General features: G+C 39.2%; 2 protein-coding genes across 6 annotated transcripts in view; one reads left to right on the top strand and one right to left on the bottom strand.

The window, feature by feature from the left end:
- The window catches only part of LOC132849173 (NLR family CARD domain-containing protein 3-like), a 116,011-nt gene that overhangs the window by 33,157 nt on the left and 60,186 nt on the right, over window positions 1-22,668 (top strand). The window lies entirely within an intron of this gene.
- On the bottom strand, window positions 1,494-17,552 carry LOC132849170 (NACHT, LRR and PYD domains-containing protein 3-like). 4 transcript variants are annotated; one of them, XM_060875412.1, is made up of 11 exons: window positions 16,604-16,712; window positions 16,329-16,381; window positions 12,727-12,843; window positions 12,245-12,293; window positions 11,836-12,040; window positions 9,836-11,606; window positions 6,970-7,143; window positions 4,358-4,531; window positions 2,760-2,933; window positions 2,303-2,479; window positions 1,494-2,149 (listed from the first exon to the last, which is right to left on the bottom strand). In XM_060875412.1, exons 3-11 carry the CDS (start codon window positions 12,840-12,842, stop codon window positions 2,113-2,115), a joined length of 2,877 nt encoding a protein of 958 aa, XP_060731395.1. In that variant the 5' UTR covers window position 12,843; window positions 16,329-16,381; window positions 16,604-16,712; the 3' UTR covers window positions 1,494-2,112. The 4 variants fall into 4 exon arrangements, with proteins under 4 accessions (XP_060731395.1, XP_060731398.1, XP_060731397.1 ...); XM_060875415.1 differs by lacking the exons at window positions 16,329-16,381; window positions 16,604-16,712 and adding an exon at window positions 17,471-17,552; XM_060875414.1 differs by lacking the exon at window positions 16,329-16,381 and having other exon boundaries at window positions 16,604-16,730.

The raw sequence follows: 22,668 nt of genomic DNA, 5'->3' as shown, positions 1-22,668 counted from the left end.
CTGTTTTCAGTAAACTCCATATGGCAGATGGGATGGTTATTAAATCAGATACAGAGAGAAAAGAACTAAAGGATCTAATGAGTAAAAACAACCTGATAGACGTGTGGAGAGAGAGAAATGTAGGAAGAAAAGAAGAGATATAGTGAAAAACCTGCAGGACAACGATTGACTTTATTTTATGTACAAAAAATGTAGAAAACTTTACAGACAAAATTAGATATAAGGAAACAAGTTTGAGTATCATGAGTTTTTATTTTTTATGACTGGAATAATGTAGAAAGGGAACAAAGTGTATGGATTCTAAATACAGAGAGTTTAAAGAAAAACCACTATGATTTTAAGATTAGAGAAATTATAGAAAAAGAAAAAGGAAATGAAATAAAGGAGGAAGATAATGTTACATTTTTAATTGAAATTTTTTAATTAATAATGTAGAATGGGAGAAAGAAAGAAAGAAAGAAAGAAAGAAAGAAAGAAAGAAAGAAAGAAAGAAGTACTTTCTTTTAAATTAGAGAAAGAATTGGGAAAAGAGAACAAAAAAATAAAAGAAATAGTAGAAGAACTGGAATGTATAGAAGAGAAAGAACTCAATTTTATGAAAAGGTTTTGAAAGGAAGACACTTTTAAAGGAAAATAAATAAATCAACATCACATCAGGGGGCACGGTGGCTTAGTGGTTAGCACGTTCGCCTCACACCTCCAGGGTCGGGTGGAGTGTGTGTGTGTGGAGTGCGTGCCTCGGGGGTTTCCTCCGGGTACTCCGGTTTCCTCCCCCAGTCCAAAGACATGCATGGTAGGTTGATTGGCATCTCTGGAAAATTGTCCCTAGTGTGTGATTGCGTGAGTGAATGAGAGTGTGTGTGCCCTGTGATGGGTTGGCACTCCGTCCAGGGTGTATCCTGCCTTGATGCCCAATGACGCCTGAGATAGGCACAGGCTCCCCGTGACCCGAGGTAGTTCGGATAAGCGTTAGAAGATGAATGAATGAACATCACATCACATGTGAGTCAATCATCTGTGGAGAAACAAATTTGAGATAAAAAATAAAGAACATAAACATCTGTAACACATGGATGTGTATTTGTGTAATCAGTGTGATGATGTGATGATATCTCTGTTGTGTGTAGATCCATCCATCCATCCATCTTCTACCGCTTATCCGGGGCCGGGTCGCGGGGGCAGCAGTCTGAGCAGGGACACCCAGACTTCCCTCTCCCCAGACACTTCCTCCTGCTCCTCCGGGGGAATAGGGAATGAGGCGTTCCCAGGCCAGCCGAGAGACATAGTCCCTCCAGCGTCTCCTAGGTCTTCCCCGGGGCCTCCTCCCGGTTGGACATGCCCGGAACACCTCCCCAGGGAGGCGTCCAGGAGGCATCCGGAACAGATGCCCGAGCCACCTCAGCTGACTCCTCTCGATGTGGAGGAGCAGCGGCTCTACTCTGAGCTCCTCCCGAGTGACCGAGCTCCTCACCCTATCTCTAAGGGAGCGCCCAGCCACCCTGCGGAGGAAACTCATTTTGGCCGCCTGTATCCGAGATCTTGACCTTTCGGTCATGACCCAAAGCTCATGAGGGTAGGAACGTAGATCGACTGGTAAATAGAGAGCTTCGCCTTGCGGCTCAGCTCTTTCTTTACCACAACAGACCAGTATATCGACCGCATCACTGCAGAAGATACACCGATCCGCCTGTCGATCTCCCGCTCCATCCTTCCCTCACTCGTGAAGAAGACCCCAAGATACTTAAGCTCCTCCACTTGAGGCAGGAGCTTTCCACCAACCTGAAGGGGGCAAGCCACCCTTTTCCTGCTGAGAACCATGGCCTCAGACTTGGAGGAGCTGATTCTCATCCCCGCCGCTTCACACTCGGCTGCAAACCGTCCGTGTGTGTGTAGATGCTGAAAGATTTGACTTTGGATTGTAAAAGATGTTAAAGTGTGAAGTTGTAGCTGAGAGGATAAAAGGATGTGATCAGTCACAGTTATTGTTATGGATCTTCTACATCTGAATATGAATGATTCAGCTCCCAAACTGCTGGAAATGTGGGACGTGTTCTAACGCTTCACCTCCATAACTGATTTATCCTGGAAAAAAGGTCTGAGGAGAGACTCCTGTCATACACCAGACCTGGTGAGTGTCTTATCATTAATGCTGAAAAACACAACAGGACAGAATTACAGACACATTTAAACACATTGCTTATGAACAACAGAAGCATAAATACACACAGATGTGACATTTTACAGCATACAGTGAATATTACTCAATATCATACAGTAAAGAGACAGTAAGTCAGTAACTCACTGTAGTGTCTCCAGTTTACAGTGTGGATCCTTCAGTAGATCAGAGAGCAGCTTCACTCCTGATTCTCCTGGATAATTATAGTACAGATTCAGTTCTCTCAGGTGTGATGAGGAGTTTGACCTCAGAGCTGAAGCCAGAGCAGCACAACCTTCATCTGTAATACTGCAGTCACGCATCCTGCAAGAAAGAAAACCTTCTCACACTTAACACACTCAGTTTTAGTACTGAAAACATGAACTACACAAAATCTTTATATACAGTACATTTACTCTCCATCTCACACACACAACAATGACAATATATCAGATCACTACAATTACAGTTACCACAGAGGAGAACTGGATGTTGTAGTGTTTATTACAACTCTGTGTGTGTGTGAGTGTGTGTGTGTGTTTGTGTGTGTGTGTGTGTGTGTGTGTGTGTGTGTGTGTGTGTGTGTGTGTGTGTGTGTGTGTACCTCAGTATCTCCAGTGTACAGTGTGGATTCTTCAGTCCATCAGAGAGCAGCTTCACTCCTGAATCCTGCAGTTTATTGACACTCAGGTCCAGTTCTCTCAGACTGGAGGAGTTTGAGCTGAGAACTGAGGACAGAACTCTACAGCTTTCCTCTGTCAGATTACAGAGACACAGACTGGAAGAGAAATTGATTTATAGTGAAATGAGGTGTTTCCATCAGTGAGAAATAAAGTGTCTACCTGAACACAATGAGCTGGGATACAGGTTAGAAATCTGGGTGTAATAGTCGACTCTGACCTCAGCTTTGTTCCTCACATCAATAATATCTCTAAAGTCACATTTTATAATTTGAGGAACACTGAAAGAATTTGTCCATTTTAATGTAAAGAAGATTCAGAAAAACCTTTTCTACATTTAATCATTCCAAGTAGATTAGATTTATGTAACGCTTTTATGTATGTCACAAAAAAAAACCTTTATACATTACAGTTAGTAACCAAATCAGTCCTATTGTACAGGAACTGTACTGGTTACCTGTGACATCCACAATCATTTTAATATCATCTCAAATATTTATTTATCATCAACAAATGCTGACTTCCTTAAGGTGAATTTTAATAAGAAGAAGCTTCAGTCAAACTGCTTTTAGTGTCGCTGCTCCCAGGATGTGGATCTCACTCTCAGTGTTTATCCATCAGTCACTAGGGATGAGTGAGTACAGCATTATCTGTATCTGTTAACCATATGAATTATCCGTATCTGTACTCGGAGTGGGTGGGGCCTAACACGGAAGTAGGCTGGGCTTATTTTGAAATGGGGGCGGCTTTAATCGGTAATAATTAATTTGTAATATTTATAACACTAGCTTACTACCTTTATGTTTTTATGAAATACAGCAAAAACGTGTCAGACACACAGTGTCTGGTTACTGGTTAGAGACAGCTGAAGGTTTAAAAAAGAAAAAAAAATCTCCGACAGGCAGAGACGCAATGCACCACGTCTGAACGAACCCACGTTTACCAGAACTCTACTGGTTAGTAAGTACGTATTATTAACGTTACAACCCGAAGTAAAAAGCTGAAGAAACCCTAAACGTTAACGGAAAAGACCCACGAACCCGAGTGACTGAGGGAGAGACAGAGAGCTGTTGTGTGTGTGACTGTGAGTGAGCAGAGCGAGACACAGCAACACAATACATCTGTATGTGTGTAGGGGAGGGGCGCTGTGACTAGCCTATCACTGTAGGGGAGGGGCCTGTGACTAGCCTATCACAGAACGCTGACACAATCAGCTACACAATGATGATTTTCATACAATCTGAGCACAGATATTGACTCGTATTACTCGTATAATACTCGTACTCGGCAGAAGTGCTTTATCCGTACCGGATACTCGTTTCAGCCGAATATCCGGCTCATCTCTATCAGTCACCTTCACTAAATACATTTACAAAGCAGCTTAAACACAGTGTGTGGGTGTGTGTGTGTGTGTGTGTGTGTGTGTGTGTGTGTGTGTGTATGTGTGTGTGTGTATGTGTGTGTATGTGTGTGTTTGTGTGTGTGTTTGTGTGTCTGTGTGTGTGTGTGTGTGTATGTGTACCTCAGTATCTCCAGTGTACAGTGTGGATTCTTCAGTCCATCAGAGAGCAGCTTCACTCCTGAATCCTGCAGTTTATTGTAACTCAGGTTCAGATCTCTCAGACTGGAGGAGTTTGAGCTGAGAACTGAGGACAGAACTCTACAGCTTTCCTCTGTCAGATCACACCCCCACAGCCTGGAAGAGAAATGATAAAGTGTTTGATTTATTTCTCTGATAGTGAATTGAGGTGTTTCCATCAGTGAGAAATAAAGTGTCTACCTGAACCCAAGGTTCTAATATCAGGATAAAAATATAAAATGAACATCTGTGTATAAACTTGGACTGCTCTTGGACAGATCCATGTGTCTCAGCTCATATGAGACGATGTATTTAACTTTCTGTAAAAAGATAATAACAGAGACGTCACTCTGAACAAACACGTCTCTTTATTTCTAGCAGAGAGATGTTCATACAGTGTGTTCAGCAGCTCTGGGGAAAGTTCTGCTGGAGAACATTTACACATTGTCCTTTACTGCTTCATTACAGTGTGTTCAGTGTGTAGATCTGTGTACATTGTACAGACTTTTACTTTGTGTTACAAACATTTTCAGGAATATTTTTGCTCCCATTGAACAACAGAAACAGGTCTATAAAATGGTAGCAGCTCCATGAGGACAGATAACACCAGAGAAATTAATTTATTGTCCTCACTGTAAATAGGAGTAGTATTGTGTGTGTGTGTGTGTGTGTGTGTGTGTGTGTGTGTGTGTGTGTAGGAGTATTTACACAGGGAATTCTCTACACCTGAGCTGACAGATTTCGAGCACACTGTTAGAGCTATTTAGAGACCAGTGTGATGTTTCTGGAGGATAAAAGCTGGTTTATTAATTACTTCTGTTTGTCATGACATCTTTATTTAATGCTGTACAACACTTTAGTATGACTAGAGTATTAGTATGTTATTAAATGTGTGTGTAATGTACACTGATCTACACACTGTGGAAATAAATGTACTTTGTTCTGATGTGAGAAGTGATGTAGATCTTTCAGTATTTTCACAGAGACAGTAAAACTGTTGGTGGTGTTTTTTAATAACCTTCACACACAGAGACACATCACATAATACCCTCAATACACAGATCAAATGAATAAGTGTTTTTCTATATGGTGTGAATTAGCTTTGTTTCTGATGTTGATATTTATCACTATTGACCCTGTTTTTGCTCTTTGGATTATTGCTTCTTCAGATTTGTGGATGTGATTTGTTCTCCTCATGGACTGTTTGTTACGCTTATTTCAGACTCGGATATTTTGTCTTATCTTTTCTTCATTAAAACTTCTTCACATGGATTTTGCCGACTGGTCATTACAGTGTTCATGATCACCTGGGTACAGTGTAGATCTCTTTTTCTCTCCTTCCAACCGTTTCCTTTCCCTTCACCACATTCACACCTAATTCACCTTTCCTGTAAACTGGTACCACATTTTGGTCTTCAGCTGCTGTTACATTAATAAGTCACAATAACTCCCATTTACCTTTTATAGAGTTTTAGTGTCACTAAACACAAATGTTCTGTGCTGTGCAGCATTTGCTCAGGGTTTTAAATGATCTGTAACTAAGTTCCAGTTCTGATCACATTTCCATTCTTGTTCTTCTTGACCTGAGTGACAGCTTTTGATTCTGTAGACCAGGAGATTCTTCTACACAGACTTGAACACTGGGTAGGTCTCTCAGGACCAGTACTAAACTGGTACACATCATACTTGCTAGACAGTTTTATGGTCAATTGTGAAGTCACTCATCAAGACAACATGAAATTTCATTTGGAGTTCCATAAAGATCTATTTTAGGAGCCTTGCTTTTCTCCCTCTACATGTCTCTTGTTCGACTCAAACACATGAAATCAGTTTTTATAGTTATGTAGATGACAAGTTTATATATCAGTGTCGCTGTGTAATCAAGAGCTAATTAACAAACTGATTACATGCTTGAATGAAATATCTGACTGGATGTCACAGAACGTTCTACAGTTAAACCAGGATAAAATGGAGATATTAATTGTAGGAGATAAAGAAAAAAGAGAAAACGTATTGAAAAATGAGCTGGGATACAGGTTAGAAATCTGGGTGTAATAGTCGACTCTGACCTCAGCTTTGTTCCTCACATCAATAATATCTCTAAAGTCACATTTTATCATTTGAGGAACACTGAAATTATTTGTCCATTTTAATGTAAAGAAGAAACAGAAAAACTTTTTCTACATACAGTACAATCATTCCAAGTAGATTAGATTAATGTAACGCTCTTTTATGTATTTCACAAAAAACCCTTTATACATTACAGTTAGTAACCAAATCACTCCTATTGTACAGGAACTGTACTGGTTACCTGTGACATCCACAATCATTTTAATATCATCTCAAATATTTATTTATCATCAACAAATGCTGACTTCCTTAAGGTGAATTTTAATAAGAAGAAGCTTCAGTCAAACTGCTTTTAGTGTCGCTGCTCCCAGGATGTGGATCTCACTCTCAGTGTTTATCCATCAGTCACCTTCACTAAATACATTTACAAAGCAGCTTAAACACTGTGTGTGTGTGTGTGTGTGTGTGTGTGTGTGTGTGTGTACCTCAGTATCTCCAGTGTACATTGTGGATTCTTCAGTCCATCAGAGAGCAGCTTCACTCCTGAATCCTGCAGTTTATTGTAACTCAGGTCCAGTTTTCTCAGACTGGAGGAGTTTGAGCTGAGAACTGAGGACAGAACGCTACAGCTTTCCTCTGTCAGATTACACCGACACAGACTGGAAGAGAAATGATGAAATATCAGAACACTGATCTCAAACACACAAACACAGCCATAATCCAGCTAAAGTTGAAGATGTAACATAAATGTCAGTGTGTTTGTGTCACACACACAAATCAGAGGACAGGACACCACATCAGCACATTTACAGGAGCAGGGACGTCTTTCTGCACTCCACAATCTCTCAGCTACAGTTTATTATAAGACCATTAGGTCATGTACATAACACACACATGTGAGAGTGAGCAGCCTACAAACACTACACTCTGATCTGTGTTCAAGTTTCTACAACCAGCACTGCAGATACAGTGCATTTTATTACAGAAAATAAAGAATTATACAGCTGTATACTACCAGTTAATAACATGACAATACTAGTCGTACTTTACACTCAGTTATATGTTGGATTTCACAGAGACACTAAAACAGTTGGTGTGTGTTGTTCTCTGTGCTCGTACAGGTACAAATCTGTCACCTCCAGACCTCTGATTTTACACACACACTGGTTCAGGTGTTTGGTGTGGACCTGAGTACAGGTGGAGTGTTCACATATGTACAAACAAATCCAAACTAAAGAGAAAGATTACAGTTTTTAACCTTATAAACGATGTATTTTATATAAAATCTATCATCGAATATAAACATTGTAAATAAAGGATATTAGAAAGAACATCAGAAATAAACAAAGTCAAACTTTTTACCTTTAAATGAGTGACACTGTATATACACAAGTATTAGCTTTAGATGGATCAACATACAGACAGATTTGTTTGTTAAATCTAAAACACTGACTATACACATAGCAGGAAATCTAACCCACCTCGTAGGTAAAAATCTAACACAACACTACTGTGTGTTACACTAAAGGATTTGTGTAGGTGGGCTTCAGGTGGCTATAAGTGACATGGTACTTCCTGAAGAGTGTAGTGTATATTGTATAATACACAGTGAGGAACTAGCTTTGAACAGCACAACCTCCCCAAACCTAGCAAGGTAAGTGAGACGCCCGACTCCAGAGTTTTTCTGGAGGCTTTTACCACTGGCAGCAGTGACAGAAGAAATTCATCTGATGAATGATATTTATTAAAATCGCCTCTAATTCACCTCTGTAACTCAGTTATAAAACTCAACTTAAGCTGAATACAAGAACATATTCAATACAATAAAGAAAATCCACCTCCACTCTTTCCAGTATGGTACCATTCATTATTTTGTTCCCACTTCAATAAGAGCTCAAGTGATATCAGACCTCAGAGTCTGTAAACCTTTAGCCCAATGTGTAATATTTTATCAGTACATAATGATGAACAGAGAACAAAACCAGTCTGTTACAACGCTGTACAACAAAAATATAGATTCACTACAGCTGCTTATAAATACAAACACAGTCCACAGCTTAAAATCTCCAAAATCCACAGAAAGTTTCAAAAGAATGAAACCTGACGTCTCTTCAACAGTAACGGTGATAAACCTGACCAACCGTCACGTGCAACCGTCTTTGTGTTCACCGTCTGTTTTTACCACATCCACCATCTTCTGATGCAGTGAACCAGACAAAAAACTGTGTCTATAATTCAACCACAACAGATTAACAACAATCACGACCCAAGAACAAGAATGTGATCGGTCATTAACAGTTTGGTGTCTTTGTCGAGCTCCAAGTAGAACAAAACAGGACTTTTTAATAACAGCGGTCACGACACTACACTCACCTGTGACACATTATTCATCCTCTCTCTTTTTACCTGCTTGTACACTTGATAAGCAAAGAAAAAAGAACCCCATCAAAATAAAAGTCTTCATATAAAAAGTCACATTTAAACTCCATCCTCTACAAACAGTTCAGTGTTAGAGAAAGAAAATCTTCATCACACATCTGAGTTAGCTGCCTAGCTTGTTTCTAACATAATAAGAAGATAAAGCTGAACATTTTCCCACTTCGTCTGTCCAATGTGTCGAGGTCCAAAATGATGATTGATGTTTTATTTACCACGAGCTCAGTCCTTGGTAAAGTTTAGCAGTAGTGCAGACTGAAGGAGACTTTTGTTTTTCCTTCGTATTGGGTTAAATTTTTAAAAAGCATTTATGTTTTATTTTTATTAGAAAGAACAATTGAGTAAAAAAGCCATGACAGAGTGAATCTCCCCACAACACTGTGTCACACACAACAAAAGATGAGGAACTTCAACATAAAGAGATACTTGAAGGACATCAGAGTGTTTTAATATTTACTTTTTATATTTTCTAGCCATATTGATCCCATTTTGTCAGTCTGATGTTTTTCTCATCTGTGAGAGTTTTGTTAAATGTCACTTTCAAAATAAACAGAAAAGAAAAAGTCTTTCACTGGTGTTTAGTTCAGAAATGTCTTTAGTTCTTAAATGCATGCAGTTATTTTGTAGAGATATTTTTACATAAATTTTAGAGAAGACTTAATTTTTCATGATTCATATATAAAAGCTATAAAATGACTCATATGATGTTATAAGATTTTGTCCATGTGGCCCAGCCCTCAGTTCAGATATAACATGTTAGTGTAAAAAGTGAAACAATCTTCTGTAAAAGTACCAGAGGTTTGTTTAAAGATGATTAGAGGAACTATTAACTAACATTAATCCAAACAGTGCAGTTCAGTGTTACATTAAAATAATAAACCATGCAGTAATACAGTTATAAATAAAAATACTCACTCAGCTTCTCTGGAGGCTTTGACCACTGGCAGCAGCCTCAGAAGACATTCATGTGATTCATCATATTTCCTCAAATCAAACACATCCAGCTCCTGTTCTGAGGTCAGTAACACAAACACCAGAGCTGACCACTGAGCAGGAGAGAGTCTGGTGTCACTGAGACGACTGTAACCTCCTCTGTTCAGGTAAGTTTGTACTTCCTGCACTAGAGAATGATCATTCAGTTCATTCAGACAGTGGAACAGATTGATGGATTTCTCTGGAGATGGATTCTCCCTGATCTTCTCCTTGATGTACTCCACTGTTTCCTGTTTGCTGTGAGATCTGCTTCCTGTCTGTGGCATTAAGTCTCGTAGGAGAGTCTGATTGGTCTCCAGTGAGAGACCCAGAAGGAAGCGGAGGAACAGGTCCAGGTGTCCATTCTCACTCTGTAAGGCCTTGTCCACTGAACTCCTGAGGAGATCAGACATGTTTGGATTTCTGATGAAACTTTTAAGATCTTGCTTCACTAAGACATTTCTCTTTTTTGAGATAAAATACAGAAATGTGTATAAAGCAGCCAGAAACTCCTGAACACTCAGATGTACGAAGCTGAACACCTTCCCCAGGTGAAGCCCAAACTCCTCTCTGAAGATCTGGGTACACACTCCTGAGTACACTGACACTTCTCTGACATCAATGCCACACTCTGTCAGGTCTTCCTCATAGAAGATCAGGTTTCCTTTCTCCAGCTGGTGGAAAGCCAGTTTTCCCAGTGCCATGATAGTCTCTCTGGTCTGCTGAGGATCAGGGTCATATTTCTGATGGTACTTTTGGTCCTTGTGTTTGATCTGAAAGATCAGGAAGTGTGTGAACATTTGAGTCAGAGTCTTAGGGATCTCTCCACGCTTTGCTTCACCCAACATTCTCTCTAGAACAGTGGCTGAGATCCAGCAGAAGACTGGGATGTGGCACATGATGTAGAGGCTTCTTGAAGACTTCAGGTGTCTGATGATGTTATTGGCCAGGCTCTGATCACTGATCCTCTTCCTGAAATACTCCACTTTCTGAGGATCACTGAAGCCTCGTACCTCTGTTACCTGGTCTACACACTCAGGAGGGATCTGATTCGCTGCTCCTGGTCTTGTGGTTATCCAGAGGAGAGCAGAGGGAAGCAGATTCCCCCTGATGAGGTTCGTCAGCAGCACATCCACTGAGGCTGACTCTGTCACATCACACAATCTCTCATTCTTCTGGAAATTTAGAGGAAGTCGACACTCATCCAGACCATCAAAGATCAACACCACTTTGTAGGAGTCACAGTCTATTGATTCTAGTTTTCTTATTTCTGGGAAAAAGTGATGTAGAAGTTTCATCAGACTGAGATTTTGTTTCTTTATCAGATTCAGCTCTCTAAAGGGAAGTGGAAACATGAAGGTGACGTCCTGATTTACTTCTCCTTCAGCCCAGTCCAGAATGAACTTCTGCACAGAGACTGTTTTTCCAATTCCAGCAACTCCTTTAGTCAGCACAGTTCTGATGGACTTGTCTTTAAAGAGCTCATTACATTTGATGGGTTTCTCCTGTGTTGCTGGTCTCCTGGACGCTGCCTCGATCTGTCTCACCTCATGTTCATTATTGACGTCTCCACTCCAACCCTCTGTGATGTAGAGCTCAGTGTAGATCTCATTCAGAAGTGCTGAGCTTCCATGCTGTGAGATTCCTTCATTAATTCTTTTAAACTTCTCTCTCAGATTGAACTTCAACTTTGTCTGATACACAGAGTCGAGTTCTAAAAAACAAAGTGATATCTAGTTTAGTAATAAATAGTTATAATGCAAAATCGTACAAACACTGCTATTAATTCCTGACTGATGTACTAAATATTATTGAAGCTGGACCATGAACAGATACAACATGATATTAAAATTAAATTTAAAACTAAAAGTGTTCATATCTAAAACTATTTCCTCTCTCTAAAGTGAAGCTGATGGAATAAAGTCATGACTCAGAGCTCTTACTGTTGTGCAGTGTGTTAACGAGATCTGTGTGGTTCATGTTCTTCAGGACGTGCAGTGTGATCTTCAGCGCTCCATCTCTGACACTGTGCAGATCCTCCTCATCCTCCACCTCCCTCTCAGTGCATGCTGGGTAATCTGGACTCAGGAGCTTCCTAAATCTCTTCAGCTCATTCTTTATCAGAGTGATGACTTTATGTTCCAGCTCCTGGTTAGAAACACACAGGAACAGATCTAAATATTATCATGTTACACAGTGAGAGAGGCTTTTATTTTATCAAAAGAAGAAAAGTCTCTTTTTATTATCACATTTAAAACTCATACAACTGATTACCCTTAATGCTGCTGCACATCAAGACATGACAAGGGATCACAACACACACATTACACACTTTAAAAACAACACACACACCTTGAATATAGAGTCCAGCTGATTTGTGCTGATGTTTGATTTTTGTGGTCTGTGAACAAACAAAACCCATCATGTAATATGGACTATATGTATTCATAGCTGCACAAATCACACACTAATAAATACAGACACAGATATTTAACGCTATCCTCTTAACACAATACACTGATTTCAGGATTTCCTAACTGACACCAACATGTTTAGAAACAAATGTTTGAATAAATGAATAAAATCTTTATATTGTCATTAATGTCCCAGGTGTAAATGTTCTTCTGTAGCACCACAGACCCTCCAGCTCAGGGACTGCAGACTGAACTGAACTCTTAAAGCACTTTTCCTCACTGCCAGTCCGAGAGCTGCAGCACTGCACAGTTTAGTGTTTTACTGCTTCAACACCTGATAAAGCTCATGAAGGGCTTCATAATGAGACGAGTGAGTTTGATCAGGTGGAACACTGCTGTAAAACACCTCACTATACTGACCTCACATCAGTAGAACTGTCTCTGTCTCTGAAGCGTATTGGACGTCCCATTGACGCGTCACTCTTCATGGACACACAGCTGGGTTCTGGTGAGTCTGATCTCTTTCCCTCCATCATTCTAGAATAGAAATATCAGCAATAATTAATACTCAGGACTGTTAAACAATGTGTTGATCATTAAACACCAATAATTCCATCTTTTTAATTCAGATCCAGTCTGTACACTTATTCAAACAGGAGACAGGCCTCATAAGTCAGGAATTACACTGATATCAGGGGTCCCAATCACAGCTAACTGACTCAGCTGGGTCTAAAAGCCTGTACAGTTCACTGACACAAAGCTATGCTGCTCTTATGCTCCACATTACACAGTCCTTTTTACTCTTCTCTCAGTGAATGATTTGTCTAAACTGTTCTTAGATCAGATCAGTGATATATTCACTGCTATTAAACACCTTAAAGCAAAGTTGAGTTCCTGTGTTAACTAGTGAGTGTTTAGAGATACAGATGTGTTCCCATGAGACGGTGTGTATTTATTGCTGGTGAATGTAAAAGTAAGTCACCTCTCGTCTTTCTTTAAGTCCTGTTTTCCAGACACACTCAAGTATGACCATATAACCCCAATTTTATCATCTTTACACTGGCTACCTGTTAAGTTTAGAATTGATTACAAACTGCTGCTACTTACGTACAAGGCTCTTAATGGTTTAGCTCCCATGTATCTAACTAGTCTTCTAACACGTTACAATCCTTCACGCTCTCTGAGATCACAAAACTCAGGACTTCTGGTAGTTCCCAGAATATCTAAGTCTACTAAAGGTGGTAGAGCGTTTTCTTATTTAGCTCCCAAACTTTGGAATAGTCTTCCTGATAGTGTTCGGGGCTCAGACACACTTTCACAGTTTAAATGTAGATTGAAAACTCATCTCTTTAGTCAGGCGTACACATAATACATCCCATAATATTGTGCACTATTACACTAGACTTGCACATTCTTATGAACAGCAGATATGTTAATCCCTCTGCACTGCTCTTCTCTTCTCTTTTTCTACCCATGCTGAGACACCCATGCTAAGATCGTCTTCCGTGCGTTGAAGTTTTTGGACCTCCACTGAGACAAGGCTGACTCTGTGAGAACCCTGAGACATCTACAGATCTACCGGCTCCAGTTGGACTCTGTGATACTTGTATATTTTGTAACCACACCATCTAGTGTCACCCATATGAGGATGGGTTCCCCTTGAGTCTGGTTCCTCTCAAGGTTTCTTCCTTTACCAATCTAAGGGAGTTTTTCCTTGCCACTGTTGCCTGAGCCCTCAGACTTGCTCATTGGGGACAAATACACATACACACATACATACATACATACATACACACTGTGAACTGTATATATCTTGAATTCTTATTACATTAATTCTTTATACTTCTCCTTATGTTTATCTTTTGTTCTATGTTTATGTTCTGTAAAGCTGCTTTGTGACAATGTCCATTGTAAAAAGCGCTATACAAATAAACTTGAATTGAATTGAATTGAATGTTGGAGGTCATTTCTCCTTCTCCAGATTACAGCAGGACACACGTTTACTTCACTCCAACATCGGTGTGTTAAATTAAACCCTGAATCAGCACAGAGTTCACTTACAGGAAATAGTCACACTATTAAGTTATAAAACAACCTGTGTACATTAAAGCTTCAGTACAAACCCACAAAACTCTTCTGCATCTAGTGTCACTTCAGTGTGTTTATATATTACAATATGGATTTCTTCCAAATTGGTTAATATACAATAACATCTGTATTTTTTTTTTAGATTTGTTAGATTATTCATGTTTAATAGAGGATGGTGGTAGAATATTATTATTATTTTCTTTTTTCTTTTTTCAATCTTCTGACAGAATTGAACACCTTTATATTTTACAGGGTCTACAATATTTTGGCTTTGATGAAAAATGTATTAATATCATTAAAATGTTATATAAATGAGTATATAGCTAACTTTAGCCAACTTATTTCATTACACACAACTGAGTTCCAAGCAGTGTATAATAAAAAGAATGAACATTTAAAACCATTACATGTTCTGTGTAGATCCTTTGTAATTACACAACTATCAGATGATACAACCTTATTTTTAAAGGATTCTATCCAAATACCTAATAGCTTTATTATGTTATTTATTTAGTATTTAATATGTATTATTATTATTATTATTATTATTATTATTATTATTATTATTATTATTATTATTATTATTATTATTATTATTCCTAAATGTGACCACATGGTGGCGGTCCACATCCATCCACACCACAATTATTCTTTGTTTATCAGAATCTGGTTTATTGCCAGGTACTGTAGTGTTTACATGTACAGAAATTTGTCTTGGTGTTTTTATTATCATTGAACTATTAATCACTATTAATCTTTGTGTATTCCTTCTTAACCTTTGGTAACAAACATAGAAAAACATTGAAAAAAGACTTATTTCATTATGTATCCTTCTTTAGATATTTACTACAAATGTACATTTCTGGGCGAGTGAACTTCCTACGAGGGCAGTCAAGATCTAAAACAACAAGCAATGCTGCCTAAAACACCCTTTATTAAAGGTGGGGTCTCCGTTGTTTGAGAAATGCTTCAGAAAATGAGTCGGAACGACAAACTAAACAAAAATCAAAACAAACATGTAACCAATGAGCAGAAGGGGCGTGTCTTGTCAATATGGGCGGAGAGAGTGTTCAGTGCGCATGTGTGACGTTAGCAGAAAGCGGTTTTAACATTGACATGGAGGATAAAAACAAAGAAAGAAAGAGAAGAAAGGCTTACGATAAGGTAAGAAGTAGGACGTGTTAATATAGGATCAGCTTTCCAGAGCTGGAGAGAACTGAAGGAGCAGGAAGTTGGTCACATATTCACAGATTGGAGTTTCCTGAGTCAATAACTCCTGAGCTAAACGCTGTTACTACACAAATAACACCTCTTTTCTATCGTAGTAATGTAGAGATGCAGCTACAACTGTGTTTTGTGTAGTAACAGCGTTTAGCTCAGGAGTTATTGACTCGGGAAACTCCAATCTGTGAATATGTGACCAACTTTACTTAAGACGCCGAGGCGCTTTTTTCCTTCTCGATAGGTGAGTAACGTTGGTTTTGCTTTGTTACACAGAACTAATATATGCCTTTGTCCTTTACATGATTATGTTTGTGTGTCATTTTTGCTTGTTTGTTTATCTGCAATCGTATTGTTCTTCCCTTCAGCTATGATAAAGACACATTTCTTTCCATTAGTTGCCTGGGTTACGTATGTATGTGTGGGCGGAGCTATCGATACAGGGGTGGGACCCAATTGGGTTAGGGGCATGTTTGTTTTGGTGATTTTATATGTCAACATTGGCTTTCAAACATCAGAAACCCCACCTTTAATTATTTTATTTATCACAACTTACTACTACTACTACTACTACTACTACTAATAATAATAATAATAATAACAGTTGTACTACTACTATTTTCAGGAGTGTAATAGCAAATACTGTAATAGCAAATAGAAGCAAATAAATACATACAATAAAACAATCAAACCATAATTCTTAAACTCTGTACCTAAGGTAATAAATGGCTCATAATAATCATCACTGGTGACTCTCTCTCTCTTTCTGTATAAACACACAGATACAAAACAAAGGATAAACATTTTATTTACATCACGTCTGTATTCACCTGTTTTACTCAACACTGTATTAAGATTATATTTTCTCTCCCATTATGACTAACTTCTACAAGTATAGACTTACAAATACTGACATTAAACACTTACAACTCTTACAACAAATTGACATTCTCTTTCCACACTAATGTGTGTGTATGTGGTTTCTTACCTTATTGTGTTAGGACACTACTGTACAGTACCTGAAGCCTATCTTGTGGATCAGTAAAATGTTAAACTGTGTCTTCCTGAAGTGAAACTGTATACATGAGAGACAGTGTAATATACTCCTCCCTCCTCAGACCTACTAAGGTAAGTGAGACGCCCTTCTCCCTGACAGCTAACAGATAAATTTCTCAAACGGAATCAGAATCACGCGTCAAAACCAAACAGTGGCATGTGAAAGTTTGGCCACCCTGGTCAAAATTTCTGTTTATGCGAACAGTTAAGCAAGTGGAAGATGAAATGATCTCCAAAAGACACAACGTCAAACATGAAACTCTCTTTTGCAAAGTTATAAGCAATATCAGTGTATTGTTTATGTTTTCTACAATTTTAGACTGAAAAGGGAAAAGCAAGAGACTTGAGCTGTTAGATAACGTTGACCAAGGAATAAGACCTTAATTAGCCTGTTAGGGTCATGGCTTGTTTACAGTGATCATTAGGAAAGGCCAGGTGATGCAAATTTCAAAGCTTTATAAATACCCAGACTCCTCTAACTTTGTCCCAACAATCAGCAGCCATGGGTTCCGCTAAGCAGTTGCCTACCATTCTGAAAATGAAAATGATTGATGCCCACAAAGCAGGAGATGCCTATAAGAGAATAGCACAATGTTTTCAGGTACCAATTTCCTCAGTTGGGAATGTAGTTAAGAAATGGCAGTTAGCAGGAACAGTGGAGGTCAATATGAGTTCTGGAAAACCAAAGAGAACTGCTCATATGATTGCTAGAAAAGCAAAGTCAGAACCCCTGTTTGACTGCAAAGACCTCCAGGAAAATTTAGCAGACTCTGGAGTTGTGGTACATTTTTCAACTGACCTTCATGGACGAGTCATCAGAAGAAAACCTCTACTGTGTCGTCACAGGAGAGAAGAAACATAAAGAACATTTGCACCAATTAAGCCTGATGCAGTTTTGAAAAAAGTCCTGTGGACCAAAGAGTTTAAAATGAAACTCTTTGGCTGCAATGAGCAAAGGTATGTTTGGTGAACAAAGGGCACAGCATTTCATAAAAAGAACAACAGTCCAACTGTTAACCGTGGGTGTGTGTGTGTGTGTGTGTGTGTGTGTGTGTGTGTGGTTGCTGCTTATAAACAGTAGGCTCCACCCCTTCTGTTTGGATTCTTTTTCCACACATTGAGTCCTTGTTAGCGTCTCCTGTCATTCTCACTCATTTGGTTTGAGAACAGATAATGTTGTGCCCCACACCTCCTTTGGAGCATGTAGGAGTTTTGATTGTTTAGATACCCCTAGGTAAGAGGCCAGGACCACCACTGACAGTAAAGCAAAACTACCTGCAATCCCTAGGCTAAACTAATCAAAAGTACAATTTATTAATTAAAAACAGAGCCTATTGTAGTGTTTTTTTTTTACACTGTCCATGTTCTCCTACCTTTGTGAGTCTAGCTTCCCTGTCCCTTTGTGTCCTGAGTCCTCATGTTCTGTCTGTAATTTCTTGTCATTTGTAATAATCTGTCCATAGCTGCTTTCAATTGTTCAATTAATTGTGTTTTAATAATGTATCTAATAAATTTCATCCATTAGAAAACAAAGATGTGGTGATTTCAAAATGATTCACATCAATGATTTACTCCTGATACAGAGAACATGCTTCCATCAGTATAACAATAAAAGACAATTAAAGTACAAAGATCTTCTTGTGATGCTTGTTAATGACTGATTTATATGACTGATTTTATTAGCTTTAGTGAATTATTGATATTTTTAGTGATCTTTTAATATGTGCATTATATGTAATGCAGTAATAAACAAGTTAGAATTTGAAAATTCCTTCCACCAACCAATATCTTAACTTCATTTATTTAGACTGAGCTATTTATAGTTTTCTGATATGGACCTTTCATTGATCCTTAACATGAAACTATATTAAAGGAAAACTTGTGTAATAGTGTTTAATGGAACCTGGGAAGGTCAGTTGTTTTTCTGGCTGATTTCCTAAACCTTTCAGAGTAAAATAAACAAATATAGGTTTGTATATGCAGAATTTAGTACAGAGCTGCTTGCAGTGTTGTGCATCAAGATATACTAACATGTGTAACCTTTCTAACCCGTCCTCACCTGTCCACACAACCTTATTGAGCATTGCAGAGAGTATACACAGTTTCTTGTTTAGTTTGACGTGATAAGATTCAAAAATAAAATCTCATAGTGATTTGTTCCACCAGCCCTACTGGTTTAGAGACATACTGTACATACCTGTGATCATGCTGAACCTTTACAGTTTGGTCTCAAAAGCAGTTTTTTTATATGTCACATATAGAAAAATGTCTGTTAGTTTTGATGGGAGTTTTCTGTGTCTGTTTTATTTTTCTGATTTCTAGAAAAAAAAAATAATTTCAGGTGTTTAGTCTCTGGTGATTAGACACATTTCTTTGGTTTGTAATTTGTCATGAGCAGTATTCGAACAATACTTATTGATTTAGATTATTTTAAAAAAATTATATCAGCTCTTACACAAAGAGAATGTACTATGTACATATTATGTTCCAATATATTTGCATATTTGTTGTTTATTTTCTTTCAGAATGGAAGACCTTATTTGTTTTCTGAGAGAGAGAGAGAGAGAGAGAGAGAGAGAGAGAGAGAGAGAGAGAGAGAGAGAGAGAGAAAGAGAGAGATGTCCTGGTGTCCACTATACAGAGAATGCAGGAGGACAAGGTATTGAACCAAACTAAATGACCTATTTAATTTAAAAGGACATAATGACAATTGTTTAGGGGAAGTGGCTAATTAAACTCACATACCATAAAGAGAGAAAGAGAAATAGAGAGAGAGAGAGAGAGAGAGAGAGATTCCTGGAAAATGGTTAGCCAAAGAGAGTGACAGACATCGTAACCCAAAGACCTCATCAAACAGAAGACCGTTGTAATTTGTATATAAGGAAAGTTTAAAAGGACCACGATAAGAAGAAACAGTGAAGAACAGCTTAATTAAGCTTCAGTTTAGCAATAATGTTTGGTTTATCTTCAAGTTCACCTTCTATAACTGGCACTAATTTAACCCATTTAGATGTGTGTATGTCTATTTATCATTATCTGTAGTAGTATACAAGCAAATAAATAAATATAGGTTTGTATATGCAGAATTTAGCACAGAGCTGCTTGCAGTGTTGTGCATCATGATATACTAACATGTGTAACCTTTCTAACCCGTCCTAACCTGTCCTAACCTGTCTATGGATACACATTTATGGCTTAAATGCTGGCTAGACATCAGCAATGCAAGAATGTAAAATTAACAGTGAATAATAATGTGCAATTCAAGTGTATAGCATCAGAAGACTTGGAATAATAACTAGAAAAAAAACAGAACAAAAATAAAAAGTATTTTATTTAACAGTAAACTATATACAGTATATATGAATGTTGAATGATGACCAGAATGATGACCAGATAAAAAGCTATTTGCTGGGATATTAATGGGATATTGTAGGAGGCAAGAAAACAAACCCACTTACAGGACGTCCAATCTTTTTGAGCACCTAAAGTCGAAATTAAACAAAAAAATCATTCTGAAACCGATCAGCAAGCAACAAGAAAAATGAATGTTCTGCCAACAATAAAAGTGCAGATTGGATGGATGCTTCACAATGGAGAAGGCATTGTTTAAATGAGGAGGTGGAACAAGAAAGTCTACTGTGCCAAGAGACTGAATGAGGAGGCAATTTGTTTATTTTTCCCAAATGGAAGAATTTTCAAGGCAATATTACGAAATTTGAATTGTATCTAATGAATTATCAGGAAATGTCATTAGATGACAACAGTACAGTAGGGGAAATGTATGATGCATCAAAACTTATCTATCTATATATCTATAATTGTTGTGAATGACTTGTTTTTCTTTTTTTTTCTTTATACTACATTTCCCACAATCCTCTGCAGACTGCATCACCATTTTTCCAGTGCACTTCATTACCCATAATCCTCAGCTGAGGTCTAATAAATAACTAAAATAACTAAAAGAAAAATGATGGCAATACTCGCAAAGATGTAAAAGTGTAAAAGTGCTGTTTATTTTACAGTGCCCAAGAGGTGAATACCGACCCAACACTATGTACAAAAGTAACAAAGGAAACAACTGTGAAAACCAAAAGAAAAGAAAATATAAATATATATATTATATAAAGTCCACTACTTTCAGACAAAAGAGATTGCTCATGGCACCACACTTGCACGCTCGCTAGCCAGGTAAACTGACCCAGATCTTTCTCTGGGGCGCCTTCTTATAGGCCAAGCCCCGCCCCTTTTTGTTAAGACCATCCTTAACACAGGAGGTAAGTAAACAGGTATGTACATTTACACAACACAACACAATTATATATATAAACATACGCTGACAACACAGACGCTGACAAACGCTCACAACAGGTAAGAATAGACACAACAACAGGACAAAACATCAAACGAAAGACAAAGATAATGTGTGTGTGTGTGTGTGCTGCACGGATCAACAGGCATAGGGACAGGTCACTCGGTCACATCACCTCCCCCCTCTCCAGGCCGCGAACTGACCGGATTCCGGGACAGGTAGTCAGCAATCCTGTTCTGGACCCCAGGTCGATGTCTGACTTTGAACTGATAGGGTTGCAGGGAAAGGTACCACCTAGTCACCCGAGCGTTGTGGTCCTTCATGGTATGGATCCATGTCATAGCTCGTTGGTCAGTCTCTAAAAATTCCCTTCCCAGCAGGTAATACCGAATGCCCACTTGATCGCCAGCCCCTCTTTCTCCACGGTAGAGTATCGCCTTTCTCGGGGTAACAGTTTCCTGCTCAGGAATGCTATGGGACTTTCTTCACCCATCTTGCCCTGGGCCAGGACTGCTCCAATCCCTACATCTGAAGCACTACCTGAACTGTGAATTCCTTTTTGAAGTCCGGACTTAGGAGGACGGGACCCGAACACATCTGCTTCTTCAATGTCTTGAGGGCCCGCTCACAATCCTCAGTCCAGACAATTGGGTTCTTCATACTCTTACAGAGCAGGTTGGTTAATGGGACGGCAGTGGTCGAGAAGTTTGGAATGAATCATCGATACCATCCCACCAGTCCCAAGAAGGATCGAACCTCCTTCTTTGTCCATGGTCTTGGGCTACGTTGGATGGCTTCTACCTTGTCCACCTGTGGCCTCAGCTCACCATTTCCCAGATGGTACCCCAGGTAGTTAGGCTCTGCCTTCGCCCACTCACACTTTGCCACATTCAAGGATAAACCAGCCTCTTGGATCTTGGTCAGGGTGTCTCTGATGATCCTCCCAAGTTGCACTGTAAATGACCATGTCATCCAGGTATGCAGCTGACCACTCTTCACAGCCTCTAAGGACTTGATCCATGAGTCGCTGGAATGTTGCAGGGGCCCCATGCAGCCCAAAAGGTAGGCCCCAATGGGGTCCAAAATGCCGTATAGGGTCTGGACGCTTCCTCCAGAGGGACTTGCCAGTATCCTTTACATAGATCCAGCGTGGTGATATACCTGGCTTGACCAATCTTCTCCAGCAGGTCGTCGATGCGTGGCATGGGGTAGGCATCAAATCTTGACTGGGCGTTCAGCTTCCGAAAGTCAATACAGATACGTAACGTATCATCTTTCTTTGGGACAATCACAATGGGGCTGCTCCACTCGCTCTTCGAGGGTTCAACGACTCCCAAATCTAGCATCGTCCCAATCTCTGCTTGCAGCGGTGCCACCAGCCTCTCAGGAACACGGTATGGTCGCTGTCGTGAAGGTGTCTGGTTGAGCAAGTGGATCTGGTGTTGTACCAAGCTGGTCCGTCCAGGCCTCTGACAGAACAATGAGGGATATCGGCTCAGATGGAGGTGCAGCTCAGCCTGTTTGTCTGCTCCCAGAGGACGGAGATCAACTTCTGCTGGCTCTCTCACCTTCGGCTCTGGTTGTTCGTTCTCCAGATCATCCTCCACCTCCCAAATAAACAATACAGTCTCAGGTTTGCTGGGTGCCTCCTTCCACTCCTTAAGTAGGTTGATGTGGTAGGTCTGCAC

Source organism: Tachysurus vachellii, chromosome 7 (genome assembly GCF_030014155.1).
Source record: "Tachysurus vachellii isolate PV-2020 chromosome 7, HZAU_Pvac_v1, whole genome shotgun sequence".
Taxonomy (NCBI): domain Eukaryota; kingdom Metazoa; phylum Chordata; class Actinopteri; order Siluriformes; family Bagridae; genus Tachysurus; species Tachysurus vachellii.
Note: the sequence above shows the minus strand (reverse complement) of the source record. Positions and strands in the feature narration are given on the sequence as shown.

What these genes read in the sequence shown, in the direction of transcription:
- LOC132849170 (XM_060875415.1), bottom strand. Translation starts at nt 12,842, where the DNA reads ATGATGGAGGGAAAGAGATCAGACTCACCAGAACCCAGCTGTGTGTCC. An exon ending in AAAGCCTCCAGAGAAGCTGA is followed by an intron (nt 7,144 to 9,835) that starts GTGAGTATTTTT and finishes TTTCTCTTCCAG; the next exon opens with TCTGTGTCGGTGTAATCTGA. An exon ending in TGTACACTGGAGATACTGAG is followed by an intron (nt 2,480 to 2,759) that starts GTACACACACAC and finishes TCTTTCTTGCAG; the next exon opens with GATGCGTGACTGCAGTATTA.